Here is a 19662-nt window from a genome sequence, read left to right on the forward strand (position 1 = left end):
GTTGCTAGTTGTGAGCGGAGCACCAAGGCAAGTTCCTTGTATGTGTACATACTTGGCCAATAAACGTATCCATTCATCCATTCATTCATCCATTCATTCATCCATTCATTCATTCATTCATTCATTCATTCATTCATTCATTCATTCATTCATTCATTCATTCATTCATTCAATCGAGCCATTTACAGTGTATAGATACATGATATGAGGTCTGATGCTACTAAGGGGGGCTTTCATATAAAGGCTAATCTGAGCTTTAAGCCATTCTTGAAATTGTTCATCATTTTCTATTGCAAGGACTCTTTTCAGCTGCCATTCTCAAGGGCAGTGAGGGATAAGAGGGATGTAGCCAACCATTCCTGGTTCCTATTCCAGAGCTGCATTCCCACTCCACATCCACTGCTCAAAACTGTTCCCTCACTTCTAAGGCAGATGCCATGCCACCCACCCTGGCCACTCACATTCTCTATAAACACCTCTGCCCCTTGGCCCTGCTCCCACCACTAGAATACACCCATCCACCTACCCAGTCATCCACAGCCAGATACAGTGCTAGATATTATATCTTTTCCACAACCCTTGCCAACAACAATCCAAATTGGGGGATTGGCAGGAATGGGAAAGTGAAAAAGCTACTTAACTGGGAGGGTGGGACAGACTACTGTCTGCATATTTAGGAGGAGAGAGAGAATCCAGGGTGATATGTAATAGATCCAAGACAAGTATAAAACTATCACACAGTGCTCACACCTCCTATGAGCCCAATGGGTGGGTGGAGGTGTAGAAATAAACAAGATCTACTTCAGGAGATCATTCATTGCCTCCCTGTTGATTTTTTAAAAATATTTTTGTGGAATATTGGAGTTTCTGGCTTGAGTTAATATAACATCTGGTTTTAGCATTTAATAAGGACTGCTCCGGAAATGACTGCGCAGGGCCAGATGGGGTCGTGTAGCTTTCAATACAGCCTGTCGCTGGGGTGGTTTAACTCTTTTACCACCGCAAACTTGGCCGTCCATTTGCCCTTAAATGTATCTGACAAATATTAGCCGTAGCACAATGGTAGCTCTACCATCTCCAAGGAACGGCTTTGCAGCTTTAGGCACTACTCCAAGGACTGGAGCACAACAGTGGGGCTGACACGTGGGTGTAGTGCTAAATGGCCTCTATTAGGAGAGAGTTTAAACTCAAGGCCCACTCTGCTCTTTCTGATCCAATTATAGCATTTTGAAGAGGTGCAAAGGTGTCCAAACCTGAAGAAGGGTCTCACCCTGAAACATCACCCATTCCTTCTCTCCAGAGATGCTGCCTGTTCCGCTGAGTTACTCCAGCATTTTGTGTCTATCTTCTGTTTAAACCAGCATCTGCAGTTTCTTTCTACACGTTTCCTCTGCTCCATTGCAAAATCTCCTCAAGGCATGTCTACTTTGAAGAAGTTCTCCTTCTTTCTCTGACGAGAGTTCTGCAACACCCTCTCTCGTTGCTCCCCCTCTGTGATTCCTCCTGCTCCCCGACTCTACAACCACATTTTAACCCAGACTCGCTACCACTGCCACATGTGTTTTCTCGATGCTTGCCTGCGCCTCCATCTTCTACCTCGGGGATTCCAACTCCGGTTCCACACATCCCAGTTCATTCTTTTTTTAAAGTCTGAAGAAGGGTCTCGACCTGAAACTGCACCCACTCCTTCCCTCAAGAGATGCTGCCGGTCCCGCTGAGTTACTCCAGCATTTTGTGTCCATCTTCAGGCCAACACATCTCCTTCATCCAATACTGTGACAGTCAGATTGATTTGTGACCTTGAGATAAACGCACGCATCATAGGGAATGAAGCTAATGCAAAAATATAAGGATCACTTTGACAGCAATCATGTATGAAACCAAGTAAATCTCACGGAACACCAGAATCGTACTGACAACACACCAATGTAAAAACAACCAAATCTTGCCATGTAAAATAAAATACTGAAATGATATGGACAGCAGCCTCATGCAAAATTGAAAATCAAATTAACAAAAGATATTGACAAAAGCACCAAAACGGCACCAGCAGCAACCTATGACAACATTTGAATGTCAATGATCATGACTTTGTGTAAAAACATGGACTGCACCGAAGTAACCTTGAGCAAGGAAGAAAAACTACATTTACAGAAATCGCTTGTGAATACAAAAACCTCACCAGCTTCTTCCAAACATTGAGTTTATCAGAGTTAATCTTCTTCATTCAATGACAATTCAATTACCTAAATATTCAATAGCGTGAAAATCCATTGTCATTTTTTAATTTGTCCTGCCCAGAAGCAAACTAATGTAGCACGGGAGTGCAGCTTGTAGGACCACTGCTCACACCACCAAAGACCCGGATTCAATCCTGACGGGAATGCTGCCTGTATGGTTTATACGTTCTCCCTGTGGTCGCGTGAATTTCCTCTGGATGCTCAGGTCCCCCTCATTCTAAAAAGTGCAGGTTGGTAGGTTAATGGGCCACTGTAAATTTCCCCTTGTAAGTGAGTGATATAATCTGGGGGAATTGTGGTGGAGTGCATGCCCAAATCAGCATCAATGGTGCTGAAGTGCGAATGGTTGAGTGCTTCAATTTCCTTTGTGTACATATTGCCAAAAGTCTGTCATGGACCAACTACATTGAAATGACAGCCGAGAAGACACATCAATGTCTCTACTTCTTCAGGAAACTGAGGAAATTTAGCTTGTCTCCAATAACTCTAGCCAACCTCGACAGACGCACCATGGAAAAAGCGTACTGCTAGGTTGCATCACAGCTTAGTTTGGGAACAGCTCTGCCCAAGAAACTATATCTATGGAACTGGTGTGCTACAGCACTGAGAACTATATTCTGTACTCTGCATCTTTCCCTTTGCTCTACCAATAGGTTTGGCTTGATTGTATTAATGTACAGTATTATCTGATCCATTTGGATAGCATGCAAACCATTTTACCGTACCTCAGTACACATGACAATAGTAAACCTAAACCTTATAGAGGTATATAAAATCATGAGGGCATAAATAAGGTGAATAGCCACAGTTTTTTTAGGTATATTTAAAATGAGATGGCTTAGGCTTAAGGCGAGAGGGAAAAGGGACCCATGGGGCAACTTTTTCTACTCACGCAGGAGGGGGGGAGGGGTGGGTGAGAGGGCTGGGGGGGGGATGAGATGGGAGGTGAGGGGGGGGGGGTGAGATGGGGGGTTGGGGGGGGGGGGGTAGGGGATGTGCAAATATGGAATGAGCTGGCAGAAGTGGATCTAATTACAACATTTAAAGGTCATATGTAGAGGTACCTGGTTAGGAATGATTTAGAGGTCAGTTGGTCAGTATGGATGAGTTGGGCCGAAGGACCTGCTTTGTTGTTGTATAGTTCAATGTCTCCATGGCGGAGTCTAAACTGATTTGCCTAATTCAAGGGTATCAGACTAAACGTGGCTGAACTTGCACCCACAGGCTACGCAAGGCCAAGTTAAACACTCCCATCCCTGACAGGGTTGACTGCTTATCAAGCTTGAATTGTTCCTTTCGTGATTCTAATGGGCCATAAAGCTGCCTACGGTTTGCACCCTTTCATTCAGAAAATATCATGATTACTGACATTGAATACTTAGATAAAGTACCTAAACCAGGGGTAGAGACCTATAAATCTCAACAACAGTTTCAGCAAAATAATAAGATGCTTCACAACACAAGGTGTGCAGCGCTGTCTGCAAAAAAATATACGTTAGGACAGCAAGGAGCAGGCGCCAGTGAAAATAAGCAGGCACCATTCTGATGGGAGGCAGTATAGGTCTGTTAGAAGGTCTGGCATTCTGTAAATATCTGATAAAAGAGACATTGAACCAGGGCAAGATAAAGCAGATTCATTCTAGTCTAGACTCCCACATGGAGAGTGCAATGCCCTCAATATCCAACATTCCTGTTTACATAGCCTTGTTCATCCTGCCTTGCTTCAACATATTCCAACAGACTCCTTCTCCCATTATGGACCTCATTAACTTGGTTATCTTTGGGTGATAAGAAACTCTCCTGAACCCTAAGGCAGTGAGTAGCCAGACAGACTACTGAAGAAATGAATAATCCCTGTAGTTTATAGATTGGTGCAGCCAACATCTCAGAACAGTACCAATGTCTGAACACAAAACAGCGTGCACGTATTTATTTCTGTCATGACTCTCCTCGCCTCCAAAATGTTATGCCTAATATGCAGAAAAAATGTTTTCCAAGATACCTGTTAAATATCCGAATTTCCTTTTGAGTATTCCACATGGTAGTGTTGACGAATCTTTAATATTAGGAGGCTTGTTGACTTATCTAGCAGTGTTGACTTATTCATGCCCTTCTGAGTTACAAGAGGGTTCCACTCTCAAGATCAGTTTGTAACCCAAACAGTTCACGTCAGACATGCAGAGGCCAACCAAGTCCCAACACAGCAGAGGATGCCTGCATATCCATCTCACCAGTCTCCCAAATGCTCAGTCATATGTTTGGGCTGTATGCAAGTCATACGTTCATTAAGTGGGGAGGACTAGCTGTAATGTAACAATGGGGGGAGATAGTGCGAAATGACTGAGGGGCAAAAAACAAATTCAACTGCTCATCAAAATACAAACATCTCCCACCGCACAACCTTAAATCCTGGGACAAATGAGTAGTATAGATCAGATGCCATTCTGTCCGGTAGTATAGATACTACCAATGTCTCAAACTATTGAATATTTTCTCCATTATGTTACCGGATGAGAAGCAAATGAAATGTATTCTACTGAGGGTGCAGATAACATCACAAACAACGCCAATTTTTTTCTTCATATCTCTGCCCAATTTTCTAGGATCGCCAAGTCCTGTCATGTTTTCATATTTAAGCCCCTGTCCCACGGTATGAGTTCATTCCAAGAGTTCTCCCGAGTTTGCCCTGATTCGAACTCGGAGATTTACGGTAATGGCCACTCGTCAGTACTCGGGGGCTCTCGTGGACATTTTTCATCATGTTGAAAAATCTTCAGAGTCTTCCCGTGCTTACCTGCCGTTAGCGAGGCTTCCCGAGTACCTGCCGTACGCGCTATGAGACGTCCCCGAGCTCCGACATACCCGCTATGTTCATTCTCCGTGCTTACCACGAGTTTGATTTTTTTTTAACTCGGGAGAGCTCTTGGAATGAACTCGCACCGTGGGACAGGGCTATTACATCTGCCCCTATGCTCCATCTGCTGTGCCTACTAATGCAAAGCTAAAGTCGATGAAATATTGTGCAGTTGTCTTAATCCATGGAAAATTGGTTGAAGCCGACCAATTCTGACCACCCATTCACCCAAAAATATGGTTTTGAACGTTAAGTAGTTCCTGTCACAAGGATATTAAAAATGTGAAGGTTCTTTCCAAGTGATATAAAGTTATTACATTCTAGAAATAGCCTAAATCTAAGTGTAATAGTATCCTAGAGGGGCACTTAGTTGTCCATGATTTTAATTTAATCACAATATCACTATGAAACTATTGTGCCATATAAGATGCAGGGAGATAAGGAGTGGTTTTAAGGTAGGTGATGTTTTTTTTATCCCCATGGTGGAGTCTGCTGACAAAAAAAAACAATGCTCCAATAAAATACCAGAGGTAAAACCAAGCCAAGGAGGATATGAGGATTTCCGAAGAGGAGAAAATGGAAATAGGGGGTTGTGGGGATAATGGCAGGTGGGGACAGTAAGTGTAGTTTAACTCGAAACATAGGGTCCTGTAACTTCTCATAAGAATATACTAGTAATCTAGAGTAGGTGGAATATGGATGTATTCCCAAACTGGCACGGTTGCACGTTTAATATAAATGAGTGCTGAGTCTACTGTCGACTGAGTATCACAGGAGCCAAAAGATTCTGGACTGGATATTGTGAAGTTCTGATACTTTAGTGGTTAGTGCGTTCGCAATGTCCTAGTCTGTGACGCAGCAGCATTATTAATGAGGAATATGAGCAACTTCTACATATGAACAAAATGGGCAGAGGCACATACATGGGAACTCCACCACCTATGGCTTTTCTTCCAGATGGTGCATCATCCTGATTTGGAGATATATTGCAGGCCCCTCATTGTAACTGAGTGCAAATCCCAGCAGCACTGTGGAAGCACCATCATCAGAAAGACTGTTGTGGTTCAAAGCGGGAGCTCAGATCCATATCCAAGATCATTAAAATTAATTGAAAGAAGAAAGGTTTGGGTTGTGTAGCCTGGCATAGATTGAGAACTGAAAAGTCCGGCAAACAATATATATCATAAAGCTCGGCAGGGCAGTAGCCTGGCATTGGCTGAACTGCAGAGAGGATTCAGTGCACAATAACAAAACGTGAAGACAAGATGATTTGCTTCAGTCCCATTTTTTAACATCAGTTTTTAACATGGCCTCAACTTTTCATGATCCTCCACTCTTCCCTGTGCCAAATTTCTGGATGTGAGCTAGCAAGCAACATCCATTGTAAACTTACTTATTCTCCCACACTGTTTGCCACTTCCATCACATAGTTCCACTTTCCATGCCAATGCTTCAAATGGGGCTTTCTCCCTCAACAGCAAATTCCCTCAACAAGGATTTTCGTGACTGATTGCACAGAGTTGAGAGACCTTTCTTTCTCCCCCATCTTATTCATCCCTTCCACAACATCTTGAGAACTCACCTTCAATTCATCAGTCTCTACTCTCAGCAGATTATGCACTACACTATCCAGCACCTCTAGCATAATGGCAACATCTATTGCCATTCACCTTTCACCATTTTCTTCACCCTGGTTCTTCTCTTACTCACCACCACTTGAGTATAGCCTCAACTTCCACTTGAGTTTAGCCACCACTTGAGTATAGCCTCCACTTCCCCACAGCATCTTTCTCTATAATTGGAGGAGATTCAATGCTCTTTCTGGATATTCATCCCTGGTTGGGAGCATAAACATGCTGCAGTGATATGGAATGGATTTCAGAAACAAAGCAAACCCTCGTAGCGTGTGGAATAGAGTTGCTGCCTCACAGCTACAGCAACCCAGGTTCCATCCTGACATCTGGTGAATGTACTTTGCACATTCTCCTTTAACCACATAGGTTTCCTCTGAGTGCCCCAGTTACTTCCCACATTCCCGTCACACCGGTTGGTAGGTTAATTGGCAACTGTAAATAGCTCTTGCTGCAAGGGACCAGTAGAACCTGAGTGTAAGTTGACGCGAATGATGGGGGAATAAGATGGGATCAGAGTGTAGTATTAGTGTAACAGGGCATTTGATTGCCAGCATGAACTGCATGACTCAGAGAGCCTTTTTCTGAACCATCTGGCTCTATGTTTCATAGCTGCTGCATACAGCACAGTTAGCTCAATGGACCACCAATGAACATCTTTTGTAGCCTACATCCTACCAGGGTCCAATAAGTAAGTTCGATATCTCGTGCGCGCAATGAATCATGGGATTTTATCAAAGGTCATTCGGGATAAACAAAGAATGTATTGGATTCATACGGTGGGTCAACCACAACGCAAATCTTACCTGTGCCAACATGCCGATGCTGAAATATACTCTTTATGTTGGGATAACTTTTACGTTTAGTCGAAGTGGCTCCCATGAGAGTGAAAAAACGGAAGAAAATAGTAAGTTTAGGTAGCGGTTAAGTCTCTGGGAGCTGAGCTCATTCTCCACCTCAGTGAGCTGCTGATTGCTTGCCTTCATGGTTAAATATTTGCTCTGCTGCAGCAGCCACCAGCCAGTAGGTATTAATCAGAAGTCCTGTGCGATTAGGCCAACTGATTTTCTTCCACGATTTGACTAGCCCTAAGCTAATTGTAGCAAATCAACTGATCAGTCTGTTGACTCGTGACTACGTTTTGTACGACAAAACTTTACTTACACATGTACCAGTAGAACTCATTCATGAGTCAACAAACGTGCAAACAGCCCATGGCTGTGGACTAGGGTACCCGGACGTGGTGCCAACGGACGAGAAGTGGAAGCCAAATAACCGAATGGAAACGAGGCCGAAACGCCAAATAACCGAAAGCGTACGAAGCCGAAACGGCAACTAACCGAAAGGGCGGGACGCCTAAAAGCCAACTAACCGAAAGGCGGCGTCACCTACAAGCCAACGAACCAAATGCCGCTCAACAGAAAAATCAAATAACGGACATGACGTTGCCGGGTGGCGGTTCTTGTCAGTGATTGGTCCAGACCCCAGCGTCCATCACATCACTGGCCGATGGAGGTGGGAAGGTGGGGGTCATTTTCCCACACAAGCCATAGGTGACTGGGCAATCTGAACCCAAGCACCAAGTGTAAGCGGCCGAAGGAGCGCATCCCTCAGGACAGCCCCCACTCTCCCACAGCCACCCTCCGCCTCGTCTCCCCTGTGCGGCCGCACTATGACGGGCTGTGGGTCGGGTGGAGCGGAGGTGTGGGATAATGTGCATCCCTCCACAGTGATGTGATGGACGCGGGGGTCTGGACCAATCGCTGACAAGTCGCGCCCCCCGGCAACGTCATGTCCTTTATTTGACTTTTCTGTTGAGCGGCATTCGGTCCGTTGGCTTGTAGGCGACGCCGCCTTTTGGGTAAGTGACTTTTCGGCAGAGCGGCCATTCGGTAAGTTTGCTTTTAGGCGATGCAGTCTTTTGGTTAGTTGGCTTTTAGGCGTCCCGCCCTTTCGGTTAGTTTGCATTTAGGCATCCCACCCTTTCAGTTAGTTGGCGTTTTGGCTTTGTGCGCTTTCGGTTATTTGGCGTTTCGGCTTTGATTCTATTCGGTTATTTGGCTTCCACTTCTTTGCTTCGGCTTCTCGTCCGTCGGTGCCACGTCCGCATAGGGTGGACTAGTGTAGTAAGAGGTGAAAACCCCACAAATACTTTTCATATTATCCATTGATAGTTAAAGAAATCATACATTTCATTTCATTCTCTCCCTCCTCTCTAAAACAAAAGCAATAAAAAATGGTTGTCATTCATCATCACGATCTCGCTCACTCACTGAAGCGGGCCAGCAAGTGACCAAGGAAAAGCCAATAAAACCACAAAAATCATCGTAGATTTGTACAAATGAACCATAAATACACCTAGTTAATAGTTTTGAAAGCAATATTTTCTTACCTCGAAGAAGCAAAACTGGAAAATACGTATGAAACGCAGGTCAAAACAATTATCGATCGTAATGTATACACACAGTAGCTCAGCTGGCGAGAATGTTTATCCTGAATGACCCATGACCTGGGCAAACTCACGCATGCGCAGTTGTAAAACCGAATTCGCTTATTACACCTTCCAGCTGAAGTAAGACTTCTTTATACTTCTTTCAGTCTAGTGTAGTGCTTTTACGTTCTTGACTTCCCTAAACTAGGGAAGCCAAATGCATGCTTGTGACTGAGGATAAAGACACAAAATGCTGGAGTAACTCAGAGGGTATGGCAACATCTCTGGAGAAAAGGTATAGGTGACATTTCGGGTCGAGACCCTTCATCAGTCTGAGAGTCAGGGTGGGGGAAACTAGAAGTATGAGAAGGTAGAAAATAAAGCAGAGCCTACATTGAGGACTCAGAAAAGCTGGAGTGCACCATTGTCCATTGTTGGCTGGCGATGAAGTGATCACGCAGGAATACAAACAGTGAAATTAACAAGTGGACTAGGGTAGGGGAGGAATGGAGGGAGAGGGAACGTATGGGTTACTTGAAGTTAGAGAAATCAATATTCATGCCACTGGGTTGTAAGCTGCCCAAAGAAAATATGAGGTGCTGTTCCTTCAATTCCTCCACTTTGCAAGTTGGAGGAGTTTGAGGAACAGCATCTCATTGGTGAATATGGAGCTCTTGATCAGCCATCATAGAAAGATAGAAACTAGGTGCAGGAGTAGGCCATTCGGCCCTTCAAGCCTGCACTGCCACTCAATCATGATCATGACACTCATTTAGGGCCAATTATCATGTGATCATACAAGATACAAGATACAAGATAGATTTATTCATCACATGTGCCAGATGGCACAGTGAAATGTAATTCCCATACAGCCATACAATAAACAAAGGGACACAACACACTATAGGGTTTGACATAAAACATCCCCACACAGCAGAATCAAAGTTCCCCACTGTGTGGGAAGGCACCAAAGTCAGTCTCTTCCTCCACTGTTCCTCATGGTCAGGGCCTCCCCGTGCCCTCCGCAGTTGCCGCGACGGGCGGCCCGATGTTCAGGACCGCTCGCCGGGGTGATGTAAGTCCGACGTCGGGGCTGCGGGACGTCCTCAGCGGCGTGGACACCAGAGTGGGCCCCCTCCTACCGGAGTCGGCGGCTTCCAAAGTCCGCAGGCCGCGCCGGGTGGAGACTGCTGCTGGAGACCCTCTGCAAGGCGCCCCAGGACTCCACGATGACGGTCAGCGCCGCCCGCGTTGGAAGCTCTCCGCACCAGAGCTCCATGATGTTGGAGCAGTGGCCCAACGCTCCGGAGCTCCAAACGGCGACCCAGGTAGGCATCGCCCGCTCCGCGGTGACTCCAGCGCTGCGCCGCCGCTGTAGCAGCCCCGGTCCGGTTCCCGGTCCCCGGCAGGAAAGGCCACTCCGATCCAGCTGGTAGGCCGCGAGGTGGGGGGCGAGGACGCGACTCAGAGAAATAGTCGCGTCCCCGCCAGGAAGAGACTGGGAAACGGTTTCCCCCTTACCCTGCCCCCCTCCCCCACATAGAAAAGTTAAAGTTTCCCCCAACACAAAACTTTAGACTAACTAAAAATTAAAAAAAGATAGAAATAATAAAAGCACAGGGTGGCTGCAAATTGCTATTGAGAGAAGAGACAAAGAAACAGCCACATGCAAAAGATGTACATAGTGAAAGTTGAATAAGCAAATAGTTAGTTATAAATTCATACAGAGAGAATCTCACGCACATTTGCACTGGTAGTTTATAAGACTGGCATACCATTGGGCAGGCAGTGCAGAGATGTACTCGGGTAGCACATATGTACACATACAGATCTATAAAGATACCTGTGATATCTTCATACAGAATGGAACATCTGCACATGCATATTCAATGGTGGTACATACTGTATGTTATTCAGACACAGGTTGGTGCCAAATTTCAGAAGAGACAAGGATACACACCAGGAAGAAACCAGGACACTCACCGGAAACATTAAAACAATAACACACTGAGAACAAGCACAGGAACAAATGATGTCCAAACTTGAAAACATCTCAGTCATACATAAACTGTGGAATGGAGCAAAGTACACAGAATAGACTAGGCGCACTCACAGGCACATTGCAAAGAGAGGAAGTATTTTCATAGAGATCACCACAGTCTTAACTGCTTCGCAGCTGATGAAGTATTTTTGGTGTGTGGTCACTTTTGTCACATGGGAAATGTAACAGCTATTTTATCCGCAGCAAGATCGGTCAAACAGATTAGTCTTATTTATGAGATAAATAAGTGATTCATTTGTTTTAGAGGCGTTGACTGAGAGATAAACATTGTAAATGTTGCTCTAAGTGTCCATGCCAAAGCAGACTGCCAGGCTCTACTTACAGCCAAATGAGAGGCCAGAAGTCTACTCGGTTTAACACAAGTGGAAGATCACCTAAATGAGGCAGCATTCCCTTGGTACTGCAGAGGACCAGATTACTAGCTTCAGTCAATGGAGAGGGATTAGAATTTCTAATCCTTTTGATTCATGAGAGAGATTGCGCCCAGCAAACTGTTTGTACAACAGGAACCGGAACAAACCAGGAACAAGGTAGGAATACAATGATAAACTATAAATCAGCCAAAATAAACATGGAGGCAGCAAACCCGAGGGGGAAATAGCAGGTGAATTTGCCAAGAACCATCTGGCTGCCTGAACTCACCACCCCTGTTGCCCAAACCACCCAGACTGAGAGGTCTGGCTGAGCTGACCCTCCATAACTGATGGTCAGCCCACCAAGTGGAGTGCAACACAACAAGCAACAATGACTTGGAAGCCTAATCATCAGGCTGTACCTATGACAAGTTTTTCCTCGCACACTACTAGCAGAGGCTTTTGAAGTCAAGAGACATTTAAGAGAATTTATATAATCTCAATTTTTTTTTAAATGAAAATTGAATTAAAATACTTTTGCACTGAAAATTAATTAAAAACCTTGAAAAGAAAAAAATGATTTACCTGCATAGGGTCATGCAGCATGTGAGCAGGCTCTTCGGCCCAATGCCCATGCCAACAAAGATTCCCCCTCCCACACCAGTCCCACCTGCACGTGTTTGGCCTATATCGCTCAAAACCTTTCCGATTCATGTACCTGTCAAAATTGTCTTTTTAAATGTTGTTATCGTATTTGACTCAACTACCCCCTCTGGCAGCTTGTTCCATATACCCAACATCCTCTGTGTGAAACCCCCCTTAGGTTCCTATTAGAACATTCCACTCTCAACTTAAACCTATGTCCTCTGGTTTTTGATGCCCCCACTCTGGGTAAAAAAAATCTGTGTATCTACCCTATTTATTCCCCTCATACACCTCCATAAAATCATCCCTCATCTTCCTGCACTCCAAGGAATAAAGTCCGAGCCTGCCCAGCCTCTCCCTTGAGGCCTAGCATCATCCTCGTAAATCTTCACTGCACGCTTTCCATCTTAACAACATATTTCCAATAGCAGGGTGAACAAAACTGAACACAATACTCCAAATGTGGTCTTGCCAATGTCTTGTACATCTTTTACTCAGGGAATTAACTTCTTACTCAAGATTGGCAATCCTATTCTATTAATTAAATCACTTACACCAGGCATGACTAGTAGGAGCTGAGGGGGCATGTGTGAAGTGCATCCAATCCCTCAGCACAGCAGTGCTCAACTGAAGGCTTCCATGGTAAACTCAAGCCGTACAACAGGCAGACAAGGTCCACCGGCATACAACCTTCAGCTCGTGTCTGACTTCCCAGTTTCAACATGCCAACACAGACAGGGACAAACTGGTGGAGTAAGAAGGATGTTGTTGACAGTTCTTAGCATAACCTGGTCAAGGATAGAACATGATTTGGTCCATTGGCCATAAAGGAGAATAGATGGACAGGGAACTATAAACAGTAACATGTTATTCAAATGGATAGAAAATTGGCTTCATGGAAGGAAGCCGAGAGTTACGGTGGAAGGTTGCTTTTTGGGACTGGAGGCCTATAACTAGTGGTGTACCTCATTGTTTGATGCTGGGCCCATTGCTATAGTCAATGATTTGAATGAGAACATACAAGGCATGATTAGCAAGTTTGCAGATGATACTAAAGTAGGTAGTATTGTAGATAGCAAGGATGGTTGTCAAAAATTGCAGCAGGATCTTAATTAGTTGGGCAGGTGGGCTGAGGAATGGTTGATGCAATTTAATACATAGAGGAGCATTTTGGGAAGTCTAATAAGGGCAAGATCTACACAGTGAATGACAGGACTCTGGTGAATGTTGTAGAGTACAGAGATCTAGGAGTGCACGTTCATAGTTCCTTGAAAGTGGCATCACAGGTAGATAGGGTGGTCAAAAAAACTTTTGGCACATTGGCCTTCATCAGTCCAAGCATTGTGTATAGTAGTTGGGAGGTCATGTTAAATTGGCTCAAAACAGGATGAAGGATGAACAAGGTGAAAAATATTCATATTTTCTCACAACAATAGATGATTGAACTCTTGTTATAGATTAACACAAAGTGCTGGAGCAACTCAGTGGGTCAGGCCTTTCTATAGCTTGTATATCACCACCGGGTGGCACTTCGATGGCAGCCTTGCCTACAGTCTGTCTGTCCTTTTCGTCTTTTTTCGTTATTTTTAGTGTGTTTAAAAAATGTGTGTTAATGTTCTCTGGTTTGTTTTATGGGGGGGGGGGGGGGGGTCGGGGGAAACGTGTTTTCAATCTCTTACCTTGCCGGAGATGCGATTGTTTTCCGGATCGTATCTCCGGTCGCTCTGCAGCTTAACATCATGGAACTGGAGGCCTTGTTCGGGACTGACATTGAGCCCCACCGCGGGGTCGTAGACTTACCATCGGAGCCGATCCCTTGCCTGGGATTGACTCTTCAACCGCGGCCTGTGGACTTTAACATCAAGGGGCTCGCAGTCTCGGTTAAGAGACCAACGTCGGTAAGCTCCAATAGAAAACATAGAAAACATAGAAAATAGGTGCAGGAGGAGGCCATTCGGCCCTTCGAGCCAGCACCGCCATTCATTCACCCTTCACAACATTGTTTTACTTCATTTTATCTATCTCTGCTTTACAATTATTGCCACAAAAGAAAAAAAAGTTGAAAAGCCAAAATATAAAACTCTTTAACAGGTACATGCAAAACTGCCACACAATTTACTCAAAGCAAATAACTCACCCAGTCAGAGTGAAAATAGATTTGATGCACATATCTGCACTTCTGTATTTGGTGCGTGCACTATCTACCCGATACTCTTTTTTATATATCTAAGTAAGTTTGTAAGAGGCTGTTAATCAGTTATTAACACTGGATTATGGGGCAATCTCAGTCCAATCCACCCCCTTATTTCCCTATCATCCATTTTCTATTCTCTCCACCCCTGGTAAACAGCAGAAATATCAAAGCTTAAAAAACATTACTGTTACAGCTGATGGAAGTAACACCCAAGCACATCTATAATAGATCCACTGCAAGAGAGGGAAGGGATAGTTTCTAATAACACTCCACCGGGCAATAAGGAAAGGAAAATGTAAGAGAAGCAGTTTGTGATTTAACAAACTTTAAGTCATTGCCCCCATCAGGTCTCTCACTCCAATCGAGTTGCACTGTCACCCCCCTCACTCCTACACCAGGTACTTGGCATCTTCCATATGAGCCTCTCCCCCTCCCCCCCCCCCCATACCCACCCATCTAGTTTCTGTCCACCGCCATTCATTGTGATCATGGCTGATCGGCCCGTATCAATAACCCGTGCCTGCCTTCTCCATAGAAAACATAGAAAATAGCCGCACAACATTCAACTAGCCCCGACCCAGGGTAGATCGCCGGGTGCGGGGGAGCTGAGATTCCCCCCCCCCCCCCCCCCGATTCAGGAGCTTGATCACTTCAACGAGGATGGGCCGCCTCCGGCTACGGGAGTGAGATCGTCCCATCAACAGAAGGTTAGTGGCCCCCGACCGCTGGTGGACAAAGAACTTTTTTTTCGCCTTCCATCACAATGAGGTATGTGGAGGAGTCACTGTGGTGGATGTTTATGTCAAATGTATTTTGTGTGTTCTGTTGCTTTTTAATGGTATGACTGTATGGCAATTCAAATTCCCCGTATGTTGCAAAACATACTTGGCTAATAGAGTATGATTATGACTATGATTAGGGTCATAGCTCTTTCTATGTCACTCTCACAGAATTCCCATTCATCAACTTCTTTCTTGTAACCCATTCTCCCTCACACTACTTACACCCCTATCCCGATTCTCCTGCCACCCATCTACACCAGGGTAATTCAAAGTGGCCTAATTAACTTACCAACCAGATCATCTTTGGGTTGTGGGAGTAACCAGAACACTCTGGGAAACAAACAAACCAGAAACCAAGAATCATGTCATAAGGTCATAAATGATAGGAGCAGGATTAGGCCATTCGGCCCATCAGGCCCACTCCGCCATTCTATCATGGCTGATCTATCTCTCTCTCCTAACCCAATTCTTCTGCCTTCTCCCCACATCCCCTGACACCCGTACTAATCAATAGTCTATTTCTGTCTTATAAATATCCATTGTCTTGGTCTCCATAGCCTTCTGTGGCAAAGAATTCCAAAGATTCACCACGTTCTGGCTAAAGAAATTCTTCCTCAACTCCTTCTTAAAAGAATGTCCTTTAATTCTGGTCAATCTCTCTGCATATAAGTAAGGAACTGCAGATGCTGGCTTACAAAAAAAAAGGGGACAAGGTGCTAGAGTAACTCAGCGGGTCAGTCAGCATCCTTGGAGAACATGGATAGGTGACATTTTGGGTCGGGGCCCTTCTTCAGACTGATTGCAGGGGGGCGGGGGATGAAAGCTAGAAGTGGAGGGGTAGGACAAAGCATGGCAGGTTATATGTGAACACAGGCAAGGGGGGGGGGGGGGGGGGGGCATGGGCAGATGGCTGGACAAAGCCCAGAGATGAACAGGGTGTGAGACAAAATAATTAACGTTGTGAATTGTGAAATTGGACGATTGATGAGGTGCACATTGATTAGGAATGCAAGTGGAGTGGACGGGAGAGATAGGTGTAAGGTCAGCCTAAGGAGGGGAGGGAGGAAGGTTATGGGGAAGAAGGGGAAGTGTTCAAAGTAGTGAAAGTGGTGACATGAAGATAACAATCAAGGGATTCGGAATCAAGGAATATGTGGAGAAAACAGGAACGGGGTACTGATTTTTCTGATCAGTATGATCATATTGAATGGCGGTGCTGGCTCAAAGAGCCGAATGGCCTACTCCTGCACCTATTTTCTGCTTCTATGTTTCTATGAAAGAAACTGCAGAACAGTCAATTACAAAGGACATGAACAAAAATGCAAACTGCTGCAGAAACTCAGTGAGTCAGGTAGCATCTGTGGAGGTAAATAAACTGCAACACCAGGTCTGGAGCCTTCTTCAGGCTTAAAGAGTAAAGGGCCTGTCCCACTTGGGCGCCATTTGCGCATCATTTACGCGACATCCTAAAAATTGGTTGGCGCGTCATGACACGTGGTGAGGCTTGGTGGCGTATGCAGTGACGTGCAGTAGCGCGTGGCGCCCCAGGATTTTGGGATGCTCAAAATCCTCGCGCGCAACATGCGTGACGCTCAAATGATGTCCAAGTGGGACAGGCCCTATAACTGGTAGAAAGAGGCGAGCGGGGAGAAGTGGGGCAAAAGCAGACAAGTGATAAGTGGAAAAGTTGAAAAGCCAAAATATAAAACTCTTTAACAGGTACATGCAAAACTGCCACACAAAGCAAATAACTCACCCAGTCAGAGTGCAAATAGATTTGATGCACATATTTGCACTTCTGTGTTTGGTACTCTTTTTTTTATATATCTAAGTAAGTTTGTAAGAGGCTGTTTATCAGTTATTAACAAACTTATGGGGCAATCTCAGCCCAATCCACCCCCTTATTTCCCTATCACACATTTTCTATTCTCTCCACCCCTGGTAAACAGCAGAAATGTCAAAGCTTAAAACACATTACTGTTACAGCTGATGGACATGACCCCCCCCCCCCCCCCCCCCCCCCACCCCCGCCCCCGCCCACCCATCTAGTCTCTGTCCACCACCAATATTGTTGCACCAAGTGCAAGAATCTCACTCCATATGCTTTCCCAGGTTAAACATTTCATTAGCCCTCCCTCGACGCAAGTTTCGAATGTAGGTGTAAAATTTATGACTGAATCATTTTCAATAACAACATCTCTGTTGTGATTGGAATGTCAACTCCACAATTATTATAACAATCCATAACAATTGGCGCTGCTTTCGGCGTAATGTCCCACATATAAATGAAACAGGCATATCAGCTGCAGGCTGCACGGCGGGCTTCCTTTCATACCAAACTCCCACATGTTGAATGCAGCCACATTCTGTTGCTCAGACAAACTCGCGTTACAGACAATTTCTATAAATATTATCAATAGCCTTGCACATATTGCTTGAGTACGACTTTAGTTGAGGGCCACAAGAAATGAAAATTACTTGTGTCTATGTGAGTCAATGTGTACCTTGCTTTGAGGATGAATACGTTAGTGTGTGAAGATGCGCCTGTGGTGAGATGTTGGGTGAGAGGCTGCAAGTGTGATGGTGTGATTGTGTTAACAACTTGAATGCACATGTTTGCATATGTCACTGCATACTTTTACCTATTTGTTTATGCACATCTTTTTAAGTTCGTGTGTGGTCCTGCGTCTCTTTCTAAATGTTTCTAAATGCATCTGTCTTTTTGTGCCTGTAATCTTCCCATACGCCTGTATTGTTTCTCTGATCAACTATTTGTGCTTCTGTCCTCTCTTTTGCTCTCTGATTTCTGATTTCTGTTTTGTTTCCGAGGGTCTGTGATTATTTCAGCGTTGCTGCAGCGACGTGTATGTGTGTTTTATACTGTCTGTAGGTGTGTATATGTACACAAGTAATTGATGTATTTGTGCGCAAGTAAGGATACGCGCGTATGTTTTGATAAATATATGTATAGCTGCAGTGTGCGTGCACGTGTTTGTGTGTGCTTGGCTTTGAATGTGTGTATATTTTGTGTGCATGTTTGCGGATTGTGGAGAGGATGAAAAAAGGAAATGAACAAAGGGGCAGAATGAAGGGATGGTGTCTGTATGGATGGAGACGGGGCGATGGATGGGGCAGGAGGGCGAGCTGGTGAACCGGCCACATACCACATTACTGAGAAAATCAGCTTCGTTCAAGTCTTCCAGATCCACAAGGTTTGAAGCTGCGAAGAGTTTCTCTGCCCCGAAGTTGTCCAGGATATCCATAGTGTCCGACTCGCAGGGCTCGTCCGCCGGGGAATCCGTGCTTGGGGTCTCGCAGCTGTGTGGGGGCTTGGGGGGCGCAGACTAGTGAACACCCCCCCGTCCCCGACCTGTGCCACCGCCGACTGGGGGCTCGAACACGCTGCCCCGCTCCAAGGGCTCGATCTCCAAGTGCCTGTAGATCCTCCGGGCTGCGAGCTGTCTGGTGTCTGGGGTTGATGTGACAGTGCCCAAGCTCTCGGCTCGATCTCCAAGTTCTTGTCTATTGGATCTCTCTCTCTCACTCTCTCACTCACTCTCCCTCCCTCCCTCCCTCTCTCCTGGTGTGAACACTGCCCAGCTCACACCCCCTCTCACAACACCCCCCTCGCACCTCAAGTCACGCCCTCTCTCTACAATTAACCGTTTGAGAACTCCGGGCAGCCTTCATTAATATATTTGTTTAAACGTTCATTTTCAAGAGTTGCCACCGCCTGACAGTTGTTTCGAACTCATTGCAGACGGCGATTGGAAACTAAAGGGCAGGAAGGAAGACGCGCATTGTACCCCACCAGTATCCAGTGACCCCGGTCCCCCAGACCCCTCCGATGGAAATTGCACCCCAGCCACATGTTGCTATGCTGTGCGACACCATTTTCGCCCAGAGCAGCCAATTTAACACACACCGCCTCCCACTGTGCAGGTAAAACATACTTCACGTGTGCTGTGTTACAACTTAATTAATAATCAGAACAATCCCATACAGTCTGAACTTTGAAAGTTGCGAACACTGTCCAGTCCATCACGGGTGCTGACCTCCCCACCATCGAAGGGATTTACCGGAGTCGCTGCCTCAAAAAGGCAGCCAGCATCATCAGAGACCCACATCATCCTGGCCACACGCTCATTTCACCCCTGCCATCGGAAAGAAGGTACATGAGACTGAAAACTGTAACGTCCAGGTCCAAGAACAGCTTTAAAAACCATTAGGCTATTAAACACTACAAGCTCTGAACTATTACTGTTATTAGTTAAACACACAGTTTAAGGATAAGTGGGAAGTATTTTAGGACCGAGATGAGAAAATCATTTTTTACACAGAGAGTGGTGAATCTGTGGAATTCTCTGCCACAGAAGGTAGTTGAGGCCAGTTCATTGGCTATATTTAAGAGGGAGTTAGATGTGGCCCTTGTGGCTAAATGGATCAGGGGGTATGGAGAGAAGGCAGGGA

At 45.3% G+C, this 19662-nt stretch overlaps 1 protein-coding gene across 3 annotated transcripts in view; it reads right to left on the reverse strand.

Annotated features, from left to right (window-relative positions):
* creb3l1 (cAMP responsive element binding protein 3 like 1) overlaps positions 1-18767 on the reverse strand; it is a 140412-nt gene extending 121645 nt beyond the window's left edge. For all 3 annotated transcript variants that reach the window (XM_033039215.1, XM_033039214.1, XM_033039213.1), the window contains exon 1: positions 18357-18767. In XM_033039215.1, the coding sequence (XP_032895106.1) occupies positions 18357-18455 (99 nt within the window). In that variant the 5' untranslated portion in view covers positions 18456-18767. The remainder of the gene's footprint in view (positions 1-18356) is intronic.
* Between the last annotated feature and the right edge of the window lie 895 nt (positions 18768-19662).

This window comes from Amblyraja radiata, chromosome 20, assembly GCF_010909765.2.
Source record: "Amblyraja radiata isolate CabotCenter1 chromosome 20, sAmbRad1.1.pri, whole genome shotgun sequence".
NCBI classification, from domain to species: Eukaryota; Metazoa; Chordata; class Chondrichthyes; order Rajiformes; family Rajidae; genus Amblyraja; species Amblyraja radiata.